Here is a 23321-nt window from a genome sequence, read left to right on the forward strand (position 1 = left end):
TAGATGATGTCATTCGTTAATAAAGTTATCAGTAAAAAAAATTACATACACACACAGAACAATGTTAGATCTGCTCCTACACTGACACTGGCAGACTTAGGCTACTTTCACACTCGTGTTTTGGGCGGATCCGTCATGGATCTGCAAAAAAGGATCCGTTGCAATAATACAACCGCATGCATCCATCATGAATGGATCCGTTTGTATTATCTATAACATAGCCAATACGTCATGAACTCCATTGAAAGTCATCCGTTTTCTATTGTGCCAGAGAAAACTGATCCGTCCTCATTGACTTACATTGTGTGCCAGGACGGATCCGTTTGGCTCAGTTCATCAAGCGAGCAGCAAAACGCTGCAGGCAGTGTTTTGGTGTCCGCCTCCAAAGCGGAATGGAGACTGAACGGAGGCAAACTGATGCATTCTGAGCGGATCCTTTTCTATTCAGAATGCATTAGAGCAAAACTGATCCGTTTAGGACCGCTTGTGAGAGCCAATGACGGATCTCACAAACGGAAAGCCAAAACGCTAGTGTGAAAGTAGCCATAACGAGATGCTGCTACAGATATATAATGTTTATGTTCTGCTCCTCAATACACTACTAGTCACCAGTTAGACACATGGGCAGTTAACTGAATACCAGTTGTCACATGGCACATGTGAGGGTCACATCATTTACTCCATGTTTAGTCCTATTCAGCTCTCTTATGGATGCATTACACAAAGATAATCCGGGCCATACCATTTATTTCTTTCGAGAAAAGCTACTGCCTGCATAGAATAAAGGTGTGCAAGCTAAATTTTAACTACACATATATAAAAAAAATTGTATTACAGATGTAGCAGGGTTAACACACAAACTCTTAACTTAAATTTCCAGGGAACCTGTCACCGGGATTTGGGGTATAGAGCCGAGGACATGGGTTGCTAGATGGCCGCTAGCACATCCGCAATAACCAGTCCCCATAGCTCTATGTGCTTTTGTTGTGTAAAAAAAACGATTTGATACATATGCAAATTAACCTGGGATGAGTCCTGTCCCTGACTCATCTCATGTACAGGACTCATCTCAGGTTAATTTGCATATGTATGAAATCGTTGTTTTTTTTTTACACAATAAAAGCACACAGAGCTATAGGGACCAGGGCTGTGGAGTCGGAGTCGAGGAGTCGGAGGCAATTTTGGGTGCCCGGAGTCGGAGTCGGCAAAAAAAAAAAAAAAAAAAAGAACCGACTCCAACTCCTACTAGATTTAAATTGGGATAAAAAATAAAAAAATAGCAAGTTTAAATGTCCCAATTCACAAAAAGTTATAATTAATTACCGTATTTTTCGCCCTATAAGACGCACCTGCCCATAAGACGCACCTAGGTTTTTGAGGAGGAAAATAATAAAAAAATATCTAAGGCTATAAAAACTTGTAAACTCAGATTGTTAGCTTAAACTTTAAACATGACTATGGGATTCTACTAGGGAAATCATGTTTTACAATAAATGCCCCTTCCTGGATCCTCCCACTGCCCTATCTTCAGCAGAAGATCAGCACACAAAGGAGATGGCAGCAGCTTCCTAGCCAGTAGTTCTGTGGTAATGACATGTATGTTGCCTTTCTTTCCTTCAAGGAATGTATAAAATACATTCGCATATTAAATACAGAGGAGTCGGAAGTACCAAAAACTGAGGAGTCGGAGTTTGAGTCTGAGCATTTATCTACCGACTCCACAGCCCTGATAGGGACTCAGTATTGCAGATGTGCTAGCGGCCATCTAGCAACCCATGTCCTCAGCTCTATACACAAAATCCCGATGAAAGGTTCCCTTTAACTCATCGCGTTATCTTGAACAAAAGCCATTGAAAAGCAATTGAAGGTGTTTGCTTAACGCATTTAGTTTAGATAACACGTCTCAGAAAGCATGTGTGTTAACTCTACTACATCTGGTACTTCCTATTTTATAAACAAATAAATGTAAAACCCGAATACCCTTTTTAATATAGCATAATGATAGGGAAAAAAGCAAAATGGAATAAAAAATAGAAATTGTCAATGAGGCAAACCAAAATTAATAGGTGATACATGTCATGGCCAATTGTAAGCAAACGTCATATAGAAGAAACCGCAGCACTCTCCTGTCTTCAATTCAGTGGAATTTATTTCACCAGCAAAAAAAGGCGACGATTCGACCGTAAAGGTCTTTCTCAAGCAAAAATACTGCAGATTTACTAAATTAGTAGCTGCACTCATTGCTAAGGGCTCTCACAAGCGGTCCAAAACGGATCAGTTTTGCCCTAATGCATTGTGAATGGAAAAGGATCTGCTCAGAATGCATCAGTTTGGCTCCGATCAGTCTTCATTCCTCTCTGAAGGTGAACACCAAAACGCTGTCCGCTTGACGAAACTGAGCCAAACGGATCCGTCCTGGCATATATTCCCCATATGTCTACTTCATGTTTGGATCATTTTGTAAGTTACATTTTCTTTTTTTTGGGGACGTTAGAAGGCTTAGAAGTTTAGAAGCAAATCTTGAAATTATTCAGAAAATTTCCAAAACCCACTTTTTAAGGACCAGTTCAGGACTGAAGTCACTTTGTCTTACATAATAGTAACCATTTTAGAAACTACATCCCTCAACGTATTCAAAATAGATTTTACAAACTTTCTTAACCCTTTAGGTGTTCTACAAGAATTAAAGGAAAATGTAGATGAAATTTCAGAATTTCACTTTTTGGGTAGATTTTCTATTTTAATCCATTTTTTCCAGTAACAAAGCAAGGGTTAACAGCCAAACAAAACTCAATATTTATTGCCCTGATTCTGTAGTATACAGAAACACCCCATATGTGGTCATAAACTGCTGTACAGGCACACGGCAGGGTGCATAAGGAAAGGAATACCATATGGTTTTTGGAAGGCAGATTTTGCTGGATTAATTTTTAGACCCCATTTAAAGCCCTCCTGATGTACCCTACAGTAGAAACTCCAAAAAAAGACCCCATTTTGGAAACTATAGGATAAAGTTGCAGTTTTATTGCTACTATTTTAGGGTACATATGATTTTTGGTTGCTCTACATTACACTTTTTGTGAGGCATGGTAACAAAAAATTGCTGTTTTGGCACCATTTTTATTTTTTGATATTTACAATGTTCATCAAGTTAGATCATGGAATTTTTATAGAGCAAGTTGTTATGGATGTGACAGTACCAAATATGACTACTTTTTTGGTTGTTTGTTTCAGTTTTACATAATAAAGCATTTTTGAAAAAAAAAATTTTTTTGTGTATCCATTTTCTGAAAGCCATAGTTTTCTTTTATTTTTTGGGTGATTATCTTATGTAGGGTAGGGACTCAATTTTTGCGGGATGAGATGACGGTTTGATTGGTATTATTTTATGGTGCATATGACTTTTTGATTGCTTGGTATTACACTTTTTGTGATGTAAGGTGACAAAAAATTGCTTTTTTGACACTTTATTTTTATTTTTACGGTGTTCATCTGAGGGGTTAGGTCATGTGATATTTTTATACAGCAGGTTCTTACGGATGCGGCGATACCTAATATGTATACTTTTTTTATTTATTTAGGTTTTACACAATAATATCATTTTTTAAACAAAAAAAATCATGTTTTTGTGTCTCCAAAGTCTGAGAGCCATAGTTTATTTTTTGGGAGATTGTCTTAGGTAGGTATCATTTTTGCGGGATGAGATGACGGTATGATTGGCACTATTTTGGGGTGCATATGACTTTTTGATCGCTTGCTATTACACTTTTTTGACACCGTTTTTTTTTTTTTTTTGCGGTGTTCACCAGAGGGGTTAGGTCATGTGGTATTTTTATAGAGCAGGTTTTTAGGGACGCGGCGATACCTAATATGTCTCCTTTTTTATTTTTATTTTACATTAAACACAATAAAAGCATTTTTGAAAAATAAAAATAAAATTATGTTTTCGTGTCTCCATAGTCTGGGAGCCATATATATTTTTTTTGGGTGATTGTCTTTGATAGGGGCTTATTTTTTGTGGGATGAGGTGGCATCGGATTGGTACTATTTTGGGGGGCATACACCTTTTTGATCGCTTGGTGTTGCACTTTTAGTGATGTAAGGTGTTCACCTGAGGGGTTAGGTCATGTAATATTTTTATAGAGCCGGTCGATACGGACGCGGCAATACCTAATATGTCTAGTTTTCTTTTTTTCCCTATATTTTACAATTTATTTTTACTTTCTTTTTTACTATTTTTTTTATTTTTACTTGAAACTTTTAATTTTTTTTGTAAAACTTTATTTATTTTTTTACTTCTTTTTTCACTTTATTTTTTTGTCCCACTCTGGGACTTCAACTTTTGGGGGTCTGATCCCCTTTACAATGCATGACAATACTTCTGTATTGTCATGAATGCATGACAATACTTCTGTATTGTCATGCACTGGCTGTAAGTGTATTAGGTTACTTTCACACTCGCGTTTTGGGTGGCTCAGATAATACAACCGCATGCATCCGTTCAGAACGGATCCAATTGTATTATCTTTAACATAGCCAAAACGGATCCGTCATGAACTCCATTGAAAGTCAATGGAGGACGGATCCGTTTTCTATTGTGCCATATTGTGTCAGTGAAAACTGATCCGTCTCCATTGACTTACATTGTGTGCCAGGACGGTTTGGCTCAGTTTCATCAGACAGATACCAAAGCAGAATAGAGACTGAACTGATGCAAACTGATGCATTCTGAGCGGATCATTTTCTATTCAGAATGCATTAGAATGCAAACTGATCCGTTTTGGACCGCTTGTGAGAGCCCTGAATGGATCTCACAAACGTAAAGCCAAAACGCAAGTGTGAAAGTAGCCTGCTTGCCTATGAGATCCAGAGCCAGCCCCCTCACAGGCTAAGAGGGATGGAAGCCACGATGCCTAAGGAAGGCATTGGGCTAACTTCCCTGCCATCGGGTCCCCGTCACAGCAGCGCGGGGACCCGATGGCAGCTCCGATCCCCGCACGGACACTGCACGTGCCGCAGTCAACACTGACCACAGCACATCAAGAGTTAATGCGCCGGCACTAACAGCAGGGGTCTGGCTATTAGTAACTGCCGGACCCCGCCATTGATTGGCCGGGCGCAGCTCCTGCACCCACCCGATCAGCGCGCTGTAATAGTATGACAAGTCACATCCCGCTGCGCCGGGAAGGGGTTAAAGGAGATTTCTGGAATTTTAATATTGATGACATATCCTCAGGAGGATTCAAATCAATGGGTCTGCATCTGTGATTCACATGCCTGGTGCCTGTATATTGTGGATCAGCGTTTGCAGTCTGCAATACGGGCACAGATGGCCTACAGTCGTGTGAATGGATCCTAACACAGAGAATGCTATCAATCACTGATAACACCTCCCCATGTACAACTATCAGTGACTGACAGCTATATATGGTTTACACACTACACAGGGAATGCTATCAATCACTGATAACACCTCCCCCATGTACAGCTATCAGTGACTGACAGCTATCTCTGTATACACACTTACACATAAAACACTATTAATTACTGATAACACCTCCCCCATGTACAGCTATCAGTGACTGACAGCTATCTCTGTATACACACTTGCATAGAGAATGCTATCAATCACTGATAACACCTCCACCGTGTGTACAACTATCATTGACTGACACTTATCTCTGTATACACACTTACACAGGGAATGCTATCATTTATTGATAACACCTCCTCCTCTACAGCTATCAGTGATTGACAGCTATCTCTGTATACACACTTACACAGAGAATGCTATCAATCACTGATAACACCTCCCCTATGGACAACTATCAGTGACTGACAGCTATCTCTGTATACACACTTACACTGAGAATGTCATCAATCACTGATAGCACTTCCCCATGTACAACTGAAGTCGTAAAAGCAGAGATTTAAATGTATAAATTACAAGTTTTACTGAATCTTTTCCCACAAAACTATATATCAATCTGCTCAGCTCCTCTTGATCTATAACATGGTGCACGTAGATTGCACCGCATTTTGTGGTGACAGACCCTCTTTAACTGTGAACCAGGCCTTTTTGCCAAAAATACATGAATACGCACAGTCATGTTCCTAAATCTACTAAAAAGTCTTTCCATAACAATGAAGTATAACAACAGAGGAGGGAACAGCTCCATGTCATGCAGGTATCCCCAAACATTTATGTAATGTATGCATGTAATGATTTTATGGTCAGGTGTGTTACATGATGTGTAGAATAAGTAAGGACCATATTATGTTCCTGTTAGATATATGAGAGCTCTTACCTTTAACTCCATAACTGGGTCCTTTTTCACGAAGGCATCAGCAACATCCACCCCACCAACCGATTTCAGATCAGCTGTACGTGTAGACCGCTCCAGTTCCAGCTGGTTCGAAAGTTCTTTTACCAGTGTAGCTATACAAAAAATAACACAAAAAGAAATCCATAAGGGAATAAAATAATAGGGTGGCTTCACACCCACAGTTCTTTAAATGTTACTGCAGGCTTAGACGCAGTTTCTTGAGCCAAAGCCAGGAGTGGATCTAGCAAGATGAAGAAGTATATATGTCCTTCCTTTGCATTTCTCATTTCTTCTGAAGGCACCTTTGGATCTAAAGACTGGATGGAAATCTGTCACAGAAACTTGTATGAGAACTGGGTCTGATCATTCATATACTATATGACTTTCATTTTTCCAATGAAGGTTGTAAAATAAATGATCTTATTGGTTGTATAGTATTCATGTCTAGCTGTACAAAAAATATAATACCCGCCAAGTGCTCTCCTTGTATAGAAAACAGTAATGCAGTTTTGAATAGACATTAAAGGTGAATGGCGCAGTGCTTGGAAAGCTGCGCTCACCAGAGCTCCGGTGGGTGTGGCAGCTCCCTGAAACAGCTGACTGGCGTGGGTGCAGGGACCGGATTCTTTATTCCATCCAAAAATTAACAAGAAGCCATTGGCCAACGTTTCGGTCTAACCTAGACCTTGTTCACGGCCATAGTATCAGCACGCGGAGCGTTGTATAGAGGAAGGCGTTCTGAGGATAGAATCAAAGAGGCGGTCCTATCAGTGACTGACAGACTTCCCTCTGCGCGCAGAGATAGTGTCACGGAAGGTGTACAGGAAACAAGACAACACAAAATTAATATATGACTCACTGGATCCAAAACTAAGGAACAAAAAGGGAGACCCCTGCATCAGACCTGGCACTCTCCCTGACTGCTCAGCCTATGCGAAAATCCCAATGGTAGATGATCGCATATCCTCGTACCTCGACTGTATAACACCTGAACACCCTATAATAGTGAGGGGACACAACCACCGGCTCCCTACACTAGACACGGAGGGAGTCAGGGTCACCTGGGATCCAGCAAACAGAAAAACACAAAAGAATGCACAACACTTATCTTGTAGAAGACTGGGAAATAGGATCAGCATGCACACACACTCCAGGAAGTTGTATAAACCGCACACTAATGCACTATGGGGAGGAATTTAAAGGGATGCAATCAGTCCAACTACATGACAGCTGAGAGAGGCTAACGAGATGAGGAACTGAAAGCAAAACAAAGGAAGCTCAAGGAGGAGGTTCTGAAAGGCATCCGTCAGAGTTTCTCAGATGTCTGGTGGTGACAGATAGCTGTCAATCACTGATAGGACCAACTCCTTGACTTCAAAGCCCTGAATGAGCAGTAATTTAAATGAATAAAATACAAGTTATACTGAATCTGTATTTCTATCTGCTCAGCTCCCCCAGCTCTATAACATGATGCCTGTAGATTGTACTGCATTTGACATTTGTTAGTGTAGATGCCTGCAGAGCACTAACCTCGGGCTGGTTTGGCTGGTGCTGGCCTATAGGCCGGCTGTGGCTTTATCTCCTCCAGCACACTCCCTTCTGACTCACTTTCAGTTGTAGCAAAACCAGCACTATCTTTTCCATTAAGTAAAGCTTTAGCTCTCGAATCCTGACGCATGTGATGCCGCACAGACTCATCCTGAAAGTCTGACTCATCATCAGAGCTAAATGGAGGCGTCCTGAAAAGAAGCATAATTATTAGTGAAAGAGATCGTATTCACACAGTGCAGTATTTGTGCAACCTTTTCATACCTAAAGTGCATTCTAAAGCTGATTATTATTTAAAAAAAAGTTTTTTTCCCTATTAAATGGAAGTCTATCACCAACCTGACCAGTTTTAAACCAATCGCATAGCTCAGTGTGACACAAAGACATGAGATGTTACCTTTATTTAGTTTTTAAGATCCACCAAATCGCCCAAAAAGGAGTTTTATGATATGCTAATGAGCCATCGCAAGTGCCCAGGGGCCGAGAGTTTGCTGCAAGTGCCCGGGCCCCCCTGCCTTACTTGACCTAACTTCTTCCCTCAGTGTTGTCTGGTCAGCCCTGTGTGACACCATTTTTCCCTGTAGCCCAAATCCCGTGCCTTCGCGCATCACCGCCGGGCCCGGCATGTGCAGTGCTCTGCCCACTGTGAGCAGAGCGCTGGTTACTGCTGTCCGCCTATGCTGCGCCACTTCCGTCACTCCGATTTCGCACCAGTAACTGGAGCATGCACACTGCACATCTCTGCCTCTGTCAATTGTACAGCTTTCCCCAATAAGCTTATTTATATCCATATATATAGATATATATTGCACTTACGTAATACTTGGCTTTTTCACATGAGCATCTTTTGAGGACACCAGCTTATTCCTTGAAAAAGATAAACAAGGTTTTAATTGCACATTTTGAGAACACAACTTTGGGGCCAGGTAGAGGGTAGGTTACTGTATGTGGAGAGTTGATCACATCAGGTGTCTGTAGCAATGCATGAACTAGATCATGGCATTTATGTAAAATACAAATTATCTCATTAAAAGCTGCTACAAAAGACAAGTTGAGAGAACCAACTCTGTAAAGCAGGCTGTCTGCTGAGGGAAGCCGAGAGCGTACACTCATCTGTACAGCCCAAAGAGAAAGAAGGGGACCCACAGCACTCACCCATAAACAGCAGACAATGTCATGGTGACATTTCAATGTGTGCATGTACATAACGGAAAACAACGACATGCACATCAACCGTTTTACGTCTTCAGGCCTTGAAAGAAGTCTGCAGACGCAAGACAGGCCGGTCAGATTATTTATGTATTTGCATTATGTCTATGTACTTGCATTACACTGATAAGTTGTAGTAAAATTGTCTGCTGTCTATGGGCGACTCCTGTGGATCCCCTTCTTTCTTATTGGACTGTTACACATGCATCATGTTGCCACTGATCATTAAAGTGTAACTGTCATTTTTTTTTTTGCCAGTTTATTAGAGCTAGTCTGTCAATGATTGTCAAAAGATCTGTAATTACCCTATAATAACAGCTTTCATTAATGTCTCCTGTCCCTTTCCACTGCTCCCTTAAAAGACTGTTACTAGTGCTGGTCTGTCTTCCCTTCAGTGTAAACAGAAGACAGAGGGGTGATACTTCACACTGCATGCCTGTATTAGGCTTCAGAGTGAGGAGTCTTGTCTCTCAGCAATCCAATCTGATTGGCTGGCAGGAAGCTGCTGGCTACAGCAAGTGTGTATGGGAAGTGAGGGGAGGCAGTTTTGGCCTCAGAGAACTGGCAGAGGAGCCATCTTAAGAAGATCTACTTATTGTAGGGTCCAAAACTGTGGTAACTAAGGGAAAAGCTCAAGGAAAACAGTGGTATGTTAAGAAACTAAAGATTGCTTTATGCATAATGCTGCTGCAGCAGTACCTTATGCTAAAATTGATTTTGATGAAAATATGACAGTTACGCTTTAATGTTCTATGCAGCCGTACCCCACAGAAAGCCCATGATTGTGCTCCATAATTGCCTGTAACGAGTACCGACCACTCATCTATGCTTTGCTAAAACAAAGGTTAAAAACAATTCACCAAGATATAACAGTATCATTGTCTTACCAGATTGCAGGGGTATGTTCACATGTAGCAGACTTGTTACAGAAATCTCTGCAAATAAAAAACCCTCTCTATATACATGAATGGGGTTGTGTCTGCAGCATGTACATGGAGGGGCCTAACGTTTCCCACTCATTACTAGTCTTTGTGAATCACAATCCCCACATTTAAACCATTCTGTTTTGACGTCTTACTTTGGGGTGGAACTAATCACTGGGATGGGGTATCTTGTTTCAGCACGTAGTTCTTCTTGGGAAGATTTCAGTATTGATGGTCGAGACCTCGTCTGTCTAGGCAGTGAAGCAGAGGATGTGCTTCCCAAAGTAGATGACTTAAATGTGGAAAAAACTGAGAAAAAGTTGAACAAAAATTAGAATCTAGAAAAACCTCATCCCCGGGTTACAGGAAATTTAGGGCGAGTGACCAGATTCTTCTTTATGTAAATTACTGTTTACAAGCCAATTAGTAAAGTGATCTAATCTATGTGATGAATTATAATACATTCAATAGGAAAATCCCTGATATTGCTGTAATCAGTGCACTTACAAGCCTGATTAAAGGGCATATACAGACCGTAAAACAGATACGGTTGTCTGAATGAGCCATTAGACTAATTTGGACGTCCTTGACTTTGAGTGCAGAAATAACAGATGCGCATGGTATTACTTACCTTCAGTAAAGAACTGAGCGCTGGAGTTAAGCTTTAAAGATGATGCCGATGCCCGTTCTTCCACCTTTTGGTTTACGTGCTTTATAAGATTTTGCCGGATCTGTGGAAATTCTGGTATTAATGTCTCCTTTTCTTCCCTGAAAGTTTCCACTGTGTCCAAAACTCTATTGAAATGATCACTTGTGATCCCTCGCACACCCTGGCAAATGACAAAGTACCACGTCAGAATTTGCAATGGCTTCATCTAAGATGATGCATTCTTTCTACAGTACAACCATCTCCGTATATTGGGACAGTCAGTTAACACTTTCACCATGGGCCATCTGAAGGCGGCAATCATTTACCGGTTTAACTCCCAAGGACTCCAACTTCTCCACCACCCCCTGCTCCAGGACTTTCCGTAGCTCCCTGGTTAATGACGGGTTCTTCTTCAGGGCATTTATCAACTGCTGTTTGCTGCTGCTTCGAACTTCTTTACTGTCCAAATCTGGAAATATAGGAGAACTTGGGATGACAATCTGCTTTGTACCAACTCCTCTATTTAAATTTCTAGTATAGAAGACCCAATGTTAACCCTTTAGGGAAAAGAAAAGTTCTATATCTTTGTCTTTCCTAAACACGTTCATGCATAGACACAAAAAAGCAAATATGATTCCGTCCATGCAAGATCTACAAATAAATCAGGACAAAGTATATCTGACCAATTAAAATTATTACTATTAAAAAACAAGGCAAAACTTTATATCCTATGATTTTGAGTGGAGAGGAGCAAATCTTTGAGTGCACTGCCACCTACAGGCCATGCATAGGAACACCAGCTCTGCTTGAGACGCTCTTCACAAATAGAAGTATTTCCACATGCTGGTCACTCTCTTTGGAATTTGCAACATGTTTTGTGGAGCACAAAAATGGAAACCACCTATAAAAACCAAGTTTGCGATTTTCACTTGACCAGAAACATTTTTTGTTGTTTTTTCTTTCTTACTATGACTTTAGTTTTGCACGTCACCACTACCAACAAATGTGAACTAGGCCTTAAACAGTCACACAAACTCAGCTGAATAGATGGCCAACAGAAAAATGACAACATGCAAAATGAATGTCACACAGCACAAGATGTAGAATAGACCAAGCTTTCATAGAAATGGCTTTACCTTTCTCCTCAGAAAGCTCCTGAATAGGCTCCAGTACATGTGCCTGCTCTGAGATGGAGCATATAGAAGAAGGATAGCCAGAGCAATTCTCAGAACACATACTATAGCAAATAATTAAAGGCACCTATATAGGTAGAATTCGGTAATTTCAGAAACATTGCTGTACAGTGGCCCCTCAAGATACAATGGTCTCCCAATGGTCTCTCATGGGCCATCATAAGTGGTAACCAACATGGGCATTTCTTTACAGAGTGGTACTACATGCCTGTGCTGCCCTCTGTCTGTGCTAGGATGAACTGCTCTGTTATTTTCATGGTACACTGTGTGCTATACAGGACCCTGAAGAAGCTCCTTTCCTCATTATAAAACATTAATTTACAGCTCCCAGCACCTATTCCTGACTGTTATATGTAAGGACTCGCTTTATCTGCTTATATTTCTTAAAGGGATTATTAAAGGCTGGAAATCCCCCCCCCCCCCCATATGCCTAAGGCACCTCACACTGATTCTACTTACTGGCTCCCCGCTCCCTTTGTCGCTCCTGGTCCCCGCATGGCCACCACTGCTTCTCCCCGAGCGTGAATGAAAACATCCGGAGTCAGGGGGTAGCAGCCAATGGCAGGCGGTGACGGGAACAAGCCTCCCTAGAGTCACCCTCTATGCTAGGGAGGCTCATTCCCATCACCGCCTGCCATTGGCTGCCCCCCTTCCCGAAAGTTTTCATCCGCGCACAGGAGAAAAGCAGTGGCGGCCGTGCAGGGACCAGGAGCGGCAGAGGGAGCGGGTAGACAGGTAAGGCTACTTTCACACTAGTGCTTGATCGGATCCGCTCATATTAATGCAGACGGAGGCTCCGTTCAGTACGGATCCGTCTGCATTAATAACTTAGAAAATTTTCTAAGTCTGAAAGTAGCCTGAGCGGATCCGTTCAGACTTTCAATGTAAAGTCAATGGGGGACGGATCCGCTTGAAGATTGAGCCATATGGTGTCATCTTCAAGCGGATCCGTTTCCATTGACTTACATTGTAAGTCTGAACGGATCCGCTCGCCTCCGCACGGCCAGGCGGACAGCTGAACGCTGCAAGCAGCGTTCAGCTGTCCACCTGGCCGTGCAGAGGTGAGCGGAGCGGAGGCTGAACGCCGCCAGACTGATGCAGTCTGAGCGGATCCGCTCCATTCAGAATGCATCAGGGCTGGACGGAGGCGTTCGGGTCCGCTCGTGAGCTCCTTCAAACGGAGCTCACGAGCGGACCGACGAACGCTAGTGTGAAAGTAGCCTAAGTAGAATCAGTGTGAGGGGCCAGGGCATATGGGGGAGGCATTTCCAGCCTCAGATAACACCTTTAGATCTTCATTTTTTTTTCTTCTTATCTTGGGGTGACATTTTGAGGCTTTGAAACCGATGTAGCAATGTGAACAAAAATGTAACTAATACTATGCTCATTATCAATTTTGGATGGTGCATAGGGGGATACAGTGGGATTGTTAATCTTCATGGCAAATACTACCCCTCATTTCATAACTGTGTTCTCCAAAATTCCTGTAAGGGGATGTCATTTTTTTTCCAAAAATGGGCTAAAAGCAGGAATCTGTATAAAGTAATAACATAACCATTACTCACCAGCTCTCACAATGAACATCACGTACATTGTTATGGCTGCAGCCATGGAGCAGTATGTGACCGCTAAGTCCAGTGACTGGCAGCAGAGGTCACATGAATTATGTATGACCTCATTGCTGCAGGACCAGCGGTGATCAGACAGGCAGGACGTTCCGATTCCTGCTCTTGGTCCATTTTTTTTATTCTGGCTAACCCCTACCCCCAAAGCTCTTCTTGATTTTTGAACATTACACTTGTGTCCATTTGTATCACAACAGCTGTGACAGGTTTAGTGAGATCTGTGTGTAACTAAATAGAATAGAGAAGGAACCTTCATATACTCCAGGAAAATAAGCCCTAGCATTGCTGATATTTTACCACTGCGATACAACAAGTGCCACGAGTGCCTACCAGCCGAGAATATGCCAGGATTAACTGACCTCTTGTCACCGCTGCGCTGAGTTTCGGTTCCATGTTCTGTAATATTGGGACAGGCGCTGGAGCTGAAACATAGAACAAGATCAAAACTTCTGCTCACATGGAACCAAAGCATGACCGTGTCAGTGAGGTCTTAATCTGTGTACAATTTTTTACATCTATTTGGATGCCTATCATACAGACATGTCTGAACATCAGTGGGTGTCCAGTTCACTACTTCAAACCAGCACCTGGATCTGAATACTTTTGTAAATGCATGTAATAAAAAATGTTGTATCACCATTGAGTTATTCAATAAAATGTATCAGTATAGCGCCACCTGCTGTTTGCTGTTTTACTAAATTCTATGTCCAGCTCACTGAGGTGGACATACATGCTCAGTTCCATCCTTAAACCGCCACCAGCTACAGCAGAAAGGAGACACCCCTGAGAAAATGCATGCCCCCTGAGCTGCCAGCTTCAATAAATCTAGCAGACCAATTGCAGCAATGAATGGGGAGATATCTGGATCCATGTGAGGTACGGGGCTGGTTCCAAGTTTGTTAGAAAGAGATTGTCATGTATTATATCAGATTTAAATTTTTTACATTACTCATGGGATAACCCCTTTAAGTGTTGTTTATATCATAGACCCCCACCCCCTTCAGGCCCATTCAACCACCAGAGGCCAAAGGATACTTAGGTTGGTATATGTAGGTATACTTCTTGTTGTATAGACTAGCACAGTCTCTTGTGGTATTCCACACAGACGCATGGACAATGCAAGCCTCTCTATGTGGGAGACATCCGTCTTAGATATATGTTGGAGAATTCTCCAAATGGACTGATACTGTTACATTTTGGAAAATAAAACATGGAATGCTACGCAGAATGTGTAACTGCATCCTCAGGCAGGCGATGCCATAGCATTGATGCAATTTATAGGCCCTTGACACGGGCCGACAAATGAAATGATGATCGCTAACCAGTGTGATTGGAAGAGCGATGGCACTGGTGATCACTCCTCATACTCTGGAGGAGCTGGAGGAGATTGCTGCATGTAAATGCACCGGTCTCCTCTGCTAGTGATCAGCACATTGTCGGGAAGGAACAATTCCTTCCTGACAATCTGCTAGATTGTCATCCCGTGTAAAGGGGCCCTTAGAGTCCATATAATGGCCACATTAAATGGACAGATCTGAACTTCACACGTTACAGACGCGTAAAAGATAAAGTTAATTGACAAATATATTAAACTACACAATAACAGAGTTACTGTATTTTTTTCCTTATAAGACGCACTCTTTCCCCCAAAGTGGGGGGTGGGGGAAATGTCAATGCGTCTTATGGGGCAAATATTAATGAGTCCTTCCACTATTGAGGCACTCATTGGTACAGGAGGACTGGGGAGCGGTGAATGCAGCATCAGTTCTCACCGTTTCCTGGTCTTCCTCGGCTGCACAGCACATGAGCGTCAGTGGTATCCAGAGCAGGAAAGGTAAGTTGATTTATTTATTTTTCCTCTGATCTGAGGTCTGATTCACATGGGGAACTTATTATCATGGAGGTCTGATTTGGGGGGGTCTCATAAACATTGAGGTTCTGATCTGAGGTCTGATTGAAGGTCTGATCTGAGGTCTTTTTGGGGGTCTTATAAAAATTGGGCATCTGATCTAAGGTCTGATTGGGGAATCTATTAACACTGGGGGTCTGTTCTTAGGTCTGATTAACATCGGCGGTCTGATTGGGGCACTGAGCTGAGGATTCATTAACATTGGGGGTCTAAGCTGAAGACTGATGAATATTATTTTTATTATTTCCTCCTCTAAAACCTGGGGTGCGTCTTATGGGAAGGTTTGTCTTATTGGGCAAAAATACAGTATGTTGAAAACTTTTCTTGTTTTGATGATAATCATTTTCATTTTTAAAATTAAAGGGGTATTCCAAACTCAGATATGTATGGCTTATCCACAGAGCCTCTCCCACCTGGTTTCCACACAGACATTGATGTGTCTGTCAGACATTGAATATCTGAGTTGGGAATAACTCTTTGCTAGTGAATTTACACTACCAACACTCTATAGCAGGCATCCTCAAACTGTGGCCCTCCAGCTGTTGTAAAACGACAACTCCCACAATGCCCTGCTGTAGGCTGATACCTGCAGGCTGTTCTGGCATGCTGGGAGTTGAAGTTTTGCAACAGCTGGAGGGCCGCAGTTGGAGGATGCCTGCTCTATAGACTTGTAGCCATTTATATACTGGGTGTAACCTGAATACACATGTAAATTCATGGATGTATATTAGAAAAAAAAAGAAAAATATATCTTAATAAATGAATGCAAAGTGTAATGAATGACTGCTGAATATATCTACTTAATGGTACTTAGATGTTTCTTCTGAACATTACATTTTGTTACCTGAATGTTTTCTGACCACTGGCGGTTTACTGGAGAGTTCTTTAATCTGAAACAAGAAAATGATTCTTAGGACCCATGATAAGTAGAATACATGAAAACCCCTTTAATATCAGTCCACCCTTCATGTACTGCACTGCTGTTGTAATGGTTTACTAGTCCTTTTCATTAACGCTACAGGACTTCCAATCATTGACAAAAATCCTTCTTTTACGAATGTCTGCACAAGACTGTATTTTTCTTGGGTGTGCTATCCGTTTTTAAATGTATATAACTCTCCCATACAATTCAATTGGGCCATGCACACACCACCCATTTTTTTCATGGATCCATGAACCTCACTGCAGGTCCTATTCTTGTCAGGTTTTTGTGGATGAGAATAGCACTTTCTATTGGCATGAGTGAGAGACAGAATGTACGCAGAAGCTACGCTGTATCGACCAAAAATTGAATTCAGTAATATACATGCAGTATAAAGTGTAACTTACTAAAAGATCTAGATCACAAATCTGAGCGCTACGGAATAATAAGGGACTAAGATTGTATTTGAATATTTGTATGAGAACTATTACAACGCGCGGGCGCAGAGAGGGCATACGGTATTCCTACTGCACATATACGAACACTGTCCACCACAAGAACCAGAAGGACCTGTTACTTACCTGCTCTTTTTGGCATTTAATTAATTCATTTTGCCCCTGAAGCCTTTGCCCGAGGTCATCCAATCGTTTCTTGTAGAAATCATTAGCCGTCTTCTGATCGTCATTCAAGGATAGTCTTAGCTTCTCAATTTTTGACAGGAGCTAAAAATAAGCAGGTAAGACAGACGTCCATGTCATCCTATTACTCACTGAAATACGTCATAGTATAATGCAAACAGTCGGCAGCAAAAAAAAAACGTCGATAACCGATCCATGGAAATAATGTTATGTCGTCATGTGTCATTTAACCCCTTCACACATTATCTTGTACATGTACGTGATAATGTGTGAGGGGATGTATGAAGAGGGCCTCTGCAGGGCACCCAGCTGCACTGACAGGGATTGGCGATCACACTGCCCCCGTCATATAACCCCTCCGGTGCAGTGATCAACGCTGATCGCGGCACCTGTGAGTGAAAGCGGAGGGATGCGGCCCTACAGCAATCAGTGTTCCGATATGTCCTGGGATCTTAGGCTGTCCATACACGTTTTTGTCTTACATTTAACACATAAAAAAAAAAAATTATGCGTTGAACTAGGGATGCCCATCCTGAGGCCCACCAGCTGTTGTAAAACTACAACTCCCACCGTACCCTGCTGTAGGATGATAGCTGTAGGCTGTCCGGGCATGCTGGGAGTTGTAGTTTTGCAACAGTTGGAATGTTGGGCATCCCTGTGTTAAACGGATGCCTCAGACAGATGCCATACAGTGGCATCCGTCACAATACAGATCCCTTTAAAAAATAAATTAAAAAAATATACGTTAATATATATATAGTTTCCTTACTTGACAGAAAAGCGTAGTGTACAATGCTTTTGTATCCTTTTTTATTTCAAGCGTTTATACTAAATATAGGGCAAAAACGTGATGTGTACCCAGCCTTAGGGCTCATGCACACGAACGTATTTTCTTTCCACTTCCGTTCCGTTTTTTTTGCGGACCGTATGCGGAACCATTCACTTCAATGGGTCCGCAAAAACAACAGAAGGTACTCCGTGTGAATTCCGTTTCCATATTTATGTTCCGCAAAAAAGTAGTGCATGTCCTATTATTATCCGCAAATCACGGTCCGAGGCCCCATTCAAGTCAATGGGTCCGCAAAAAATATGGAACGCACACGGAACACATCCATATTTTGTGGATCCATACTGTAGAAATGCTATGCCCAGCCCATATTGCTCATGTGGTTGGTGATTAATAAGTTACTGTTTCCGTTCCGCAAAAAACGGATCGCATACGGAAACCATACGGATATGTTTTGCGCAATAATGGAACAGAAGAGGACTTAAATCAGAAAAAAAAAAAATGATACGGAACAACGGATCCATGAAAAACGGACTGCAAAACAACAACGGTCGTGTGCATGAGCCCTTAGGCTACTTTCACACTTGCGGCAAAGTGATCCAGCAAGCAGTTCCGTCGCAGGAACTGCCTGCCGGATCCAGCAACCTGCATGCAAACGGACAGCATTTGTAGACGGATCCAGATGCAGATCCGTTTTACAAATGCATTGCAAGAACGGATCCGTCTCTCCAGATGTCATCCAGAGAAACAGATCCTTTATATATTTTTTTCACATTGTTACCGGTCTGCGCATGCCGGCACTAACACATTTCAATGTTCATTATATCCGGAATTTTAGACTGAGATAATACCGCAGCATGCTGCGGTATTTCCTCCGTCCAAAACGCCGTTCAGTGACTGAACTGAAGACATCCAGATGCATCCTGAACGGATTTCTCTCCATTCAGAATGCATTAGGATAAAAGTTATTTTCCGGTATTGAGCCCCTATGACGGAACTCAGAACTCAGTGCCGGAAAAGAAAAACGTGAGTGTGAAAGTACCCTTAGATAGCTGAGCCAGCTTTTCCTCTGACGCCTCATACTGAGGTCTTCTGAATAGTGAGAGGAGAATAAACCGCTGCCTGACACATCTGGTTGCGGCTCAATTCTCTTGAGATCAAAAGGATCAGGCATGTTGAAATACAACTGCCTGATCCTTCTTTCCCCCAAAACATTCCAGTAAGGCCTCATGCACACGACCGTCGTGTGTTTTGCGGTCCGCAAATTGTGGATCCGCAAAACACGGATGGCGTGTCTTTTGCGGCCCCATTGAAGTGAATGGGTCCGCATCCAAGCCGCAAAAACTGCAGCTTGGATGCGGACCAAAACAACGGTCGTGTGCATTAGGCCTAAGGCCTCTTGCACACGAACGTTTTTTTTTTTCCATTTACGTTCCGTTTTTTTGCATTCCATATACGGAACCATTCATTTCAACGGATCAGCAAAAAAAAAATGGTACTCCATATGCCTTCTGTTTCCGTATTTCCGTTCAAAGATAAAACATGTCCTATTACTGTCTGCATAACGGATAAGGATAGTACTGTTCTATCCGGGGCCAGCTGTTCCATTTGGCAAAAAACGTAATGCACGCGGACGTCATCCGTATTTTTTGCGGTTCCGTTTTTTGCGTACCGCAAAATAATGAAAAAGCCATACGGTTGTGTGCAAGAGGCCTAAGAGAGAGTTGGGACATCCTTTTACACATCAGATGGGTAGCTGGTCCCACCAAAATCTGCAGATTTGGGAAACATTCATCTGATGTGCATGGCCACGTTTCTATGTACCGACACAGTATTATTAGTACTTGTTAGGTTTTCATTGGTTCAGCTGAATCCAGAAAGAACGACATAAAAGTCACATTGATTTAATACAAAGATCTGATGTGCAGTACTCCATATGTGTTCATAAGCACAATACAGCTCTGCACAACTTGTAATACAGCTCCTTATATCTGGACCGTGTCTGCATCTAATAAAATAAATCATTCTCCACTGGATGATGGGAGTATTCTTCCCTTCAAGCAATACTAAGTAGGCAATATACAGCCACAGCTCCAAGGTATGAAGCCATCTCCATGCACACAGATCTGTCATGTGCATAAGGACTAACTCTAAGGTCTCATGCACATAACTGTGTCCGTTTTTGCAGTCCGCAAATCGCGGATCCACAAAACAAAGACAACGACCGTGTGCATGCCGGATTTTCCCTTCCGCAGGTTCTGCTGTTTGTTTCAAATGCTTATTCTTGGAATGTTCTGTGGAACAGAAGTACAGATGCAGACAGCATTGGGTGTGGCCCCATTGAAATGAATGGATGTGCAAAAAATGGGGATTGGATGTGGACCGAAACTAAGGTTATGTTCATGAGGCTTAAATGAAATGGCCACTGACAGCATGGAAACAGTAGGCTTTGAGTTACAGCTTATGGAAACCTTGGGAGAAAACGTTTCTGCCATATTGTACATTTGGGCAGGACGTGTATAACCTACCTGTACGTCCATGGTTCACCCTTTCAGGTGTAAAGGGCTCCTGTCACCTAATTTGTGGCCACTAAACCACCAGCCTGTCATTGTGTAGCTGCCCATACCAAGCCTGTGTAGCCCTGCAAAGTTCAGTAAATAAGGAGGTAACTTACTGGTAGGTAAGTCCGGGACTCATCTTCAGCAGCACTTGGCCAATGCGCATGGCAGCGATGGGGACACATCGGGGTCATGAGTGGTGAAGCATCCTCAGCTCAATCAGAGCAATGCACATACGTCCGAGTCCTGTAAGTTATATCTTCATTTACTGAACTCTCCAGGGTCAGACAGGTTTGGGATCCGACCCCAAACCAGGTAACAGGTTCCCTTTAACAATTACATCTCTGTTTGATGTGGATATACAATTATCATTAGACACTCATGTTTCAGTAAAAGCATGTATGGGATACAAATAAGGCTACGTTCACACTTGCGTTCGTCGGTCCACTCGTGAGCTCCGTTTGAAGGAGCTCACGAGCGGACCCGAACGCCTCCGTCCAGCCCTGATGCAGTCTGAATGGAGCGGATCCGCTCAGACTGCATCAGTCTGGCGGCATTCAGCCTCCGCTCCGCTCGCCTCCGCACGGCCAGGCGGACAGCTGAACGCTGCTTGCAGCGTTCAGCTGTCCGCCTGGCCGTGCAGAGGCGAGCGGATCCGTTCAGACTCACAATGTAAGTCAATGGGAACGGATCCGCTTGAAGATGACACCATATGGCTCAATCTTCAAGCGGATCCGTCCCCCATTGACTTTACATTGAAAGTCTGAACGGATCCGCTCAGGCTACTTTCAGACTTAGAAAGTTATTAATGCAGACGGATCCGTACTGAACGGAGCCTCCGTCTGCATTAATATGATTGGATCCGTTCAGAACGGATCCGATCAAGCGCAAGTGTGAAAGTAGCCTAAGGTGGTGGGGATGGAAAAGGGACATGCCCAGCTTTAGTGTGTATTTTGTCTATTTTGGAGTCACAAAAATGACATTGATTAATGGCGTACCTGCTTCTTCTCCTTGTCGTGCTCTTCATGAAGTAGATGTATGCGCTTCCCCCACTTATCTTCCTTCAAAGGAAAAAGATACATTAAAATAAAATATCGATTTGTGTGTAAAATAATGGTAGAAAGTGCAGCTTGTAGTGAATATTGGGGCTGTACCTGCATGTCAAGGAGCTCCTTCACACTCTGGATGTCGTGTGGACACTTGGATTTACCTTCTTCTGCATCACTCTGTGGGCTCTCCTGCAGAATGCCAAGGCCAGACCTCCTGTGAAGGCTGTCGTTTTTAATTTTGTGAAGTTCCTGAAATTGGCAAATCGTGTGACAAATGACTGTTAGCTGGAATGGCTTCATAGGAGGCAATGAGAGACGCAAATTTGTTTCTATGTAATAGTTATTTATGTGTTTTGCTTTATGTAGTGGAAAATGGGAAAACACTTCATTTTATCCTACTGTGATCCTATCACCTACTATTTAAATCACGTTTTTGGTATTAAATATATATATTTTTTTAATTTTAAAGATCTTATCAGCTGTATATAGGATCCTCAGGCAGGGCAGTGAGGAGAGCTGAGGCAGCTCTTTACCTCAGTGCTCTGAAGTAACTTGTCCTCCTGTTGTGTGATTAGCACAATAGAACAGCGGCCAAATACCTAATGAAAGGTATTTGGGAATATATTTATAATAAAGTAATATGTAGGTATTTTCAGTAATTTAATCCCTTTAAGCATTCATACACGCTTGGCTAAGTGTGAAAGTGATGGAATCTAATCATTATATCTCTGTATAAAATGAAACGGAAATGGGGACTTACATTTTCTAAAGAGGTGTTCTTAGAGGTCACTTCTTTAAGTTCTTTCATAAACATCTCCCTTACTTTGTTCAATTCATCATCAAATTTCTCTCTTTCATCGTTTTTCCAATCATCAAACTTTTTCAGAAGACCCTGTTCAATAGTTTTCTTATGTTCATTTTCCTGTATCTATAGAAAAGGGATTCATGCAAATTTAAAATACAAAACTGACAGCCCTATGATAAATATAGTAGGCACCCTATATACAATCTATAGCAACTGCATCTATCATATACAAAGCTTAGTTACAAGAAGGTCAGCAAAGAAACATGCATAGGACGTATTGTAATACACATGTAGCATGGCGGGAATTACCAGCAATATGAAGCACCACCTGTTTCCATGCTGACTTTTAAAATACATGTTTAAGGTAAAGGCTACAAAGTGACATTTGGTCATGATTTTTTGGGGTCAGAATTTTTTTTCATGGTGGCAACATCGCCTACAACTTGTTTCCCTTAGGCTGGTATTACACAAGCATTAGAGTCATCAAGCAGGCTGTTCTAGCAGAGAACCGCCTGCTGGAGCTCCCTGGATGTAGCACAGCCAAAAAGTGCAACCTGCCTGCTTGACCCCATTAACTAAAATGAGAACTGGAGGAGATCCGGCCACTCTCCGGCATATATGCCGGGATTCTGCCAGACAAAAGTTGCTGAACGCCACAGTTTGTCTGGCTGAATCCCAGCATATATGCCTGTCTGCTGGATGTCTACTAACACTGATGTGAAAATAGCCTTAGAGAAGCTTTGATGTTCCTGTGATTTTACTGCAGTTCTCGTGCAACCAAATGTTGTTGTGTAGCCTTAAATGAAGAGTTAAAGGGATATTCCGGTTGTTTGAAGTTATCCTGTATATAGGGGATAATTATTAGATCGGTGGGAGTCCTACCGTTGGGTCCCCATCAATCACGAGAACAGGAGCATTTTACCCCCTGCAATGAACAGAGCAGCCGGTCGGGTGTGAGTGTAGCTGCTTCATTCATTTCTATGGGAATTTCAGAGATAGGCGAGTACAGAGCTCAACTATCTCCAGAACTCATTCCTGACCGGCCGCTTTGTTCATTTCAGGGGGGCTGCAGGGGATACGAAGCCCCCGTTCTCATGATTGGTGGGGGTCCGTGCTGTAGGACCCCCACCAATCTAATAGTTATCCCCTATCCTGTCGATAGGGGATAACTTCAAACACT

General features: G+C 42.3%; 1 protein-coding gene across 1 annotated transcript in view; it reads right to left on the reverse strand.

The window, feature by feature from the left end:
* Positions 1-23321, reverse strand: part of DZIP1 (DAZ interacting zinc finger protein 1) — a 61081-nt gene that overhangs the window by 3707 nt on the left and 34053 nt on the right. Inside the window, exons 5-16 of the mRNA XM_044286174.1 lie at positions 22097-22264; positions 21442-21585; positions 21286-21348; positions 16886-17026; positions 16227-16272; positions 13833-13895; positions 10982-11124; positions 10638-10836; positions 10162-10315; positions 8691-8741; positions 7857-8065; positions 6309-6439 (exon numbers count right to left, since the gene is read on the reverse strand). Coding sequence (XP_044142109.1) covers positions 6309-6439; positions 7857-8065; positions 8691-8741; positions 10162-10315; positions 10638-10836; positions 10982-11124; positions 13833-13895; positions 16227-16272; positions 16886-17026; positions 21286-21348; positions 21442-21585; positions 22097-22264 — 1512 coding nt within the window. The remainder of the gene's footprint in view (positions 1-6308; positions 6440-7856; positions 8066-8690; positions 8742-10161; positions 10316-10637; positions 10837-10981; positions 11125-13832; positions 13896-16226; positions 16273-16885; positions 17027-21285; positions 21349-21441; positions 21586-22096; positions 22265-23321) is intronic.

The sequence above is a fragment of the Bufo gargarizans genome, chromosome 3, assembly GCF_014858855.1.
Source record: "Bufo gargarizans isolate SCDJY-AF-19 chromosome 3, ASM1485885v1, whole genome shotgun sequence".
Taxonomy (NCBI): Eukaryota; Metazoa; Chordata; class Amphibia; order Anura; family Bufonidae; genus Bufo; species Bufo gargarizans.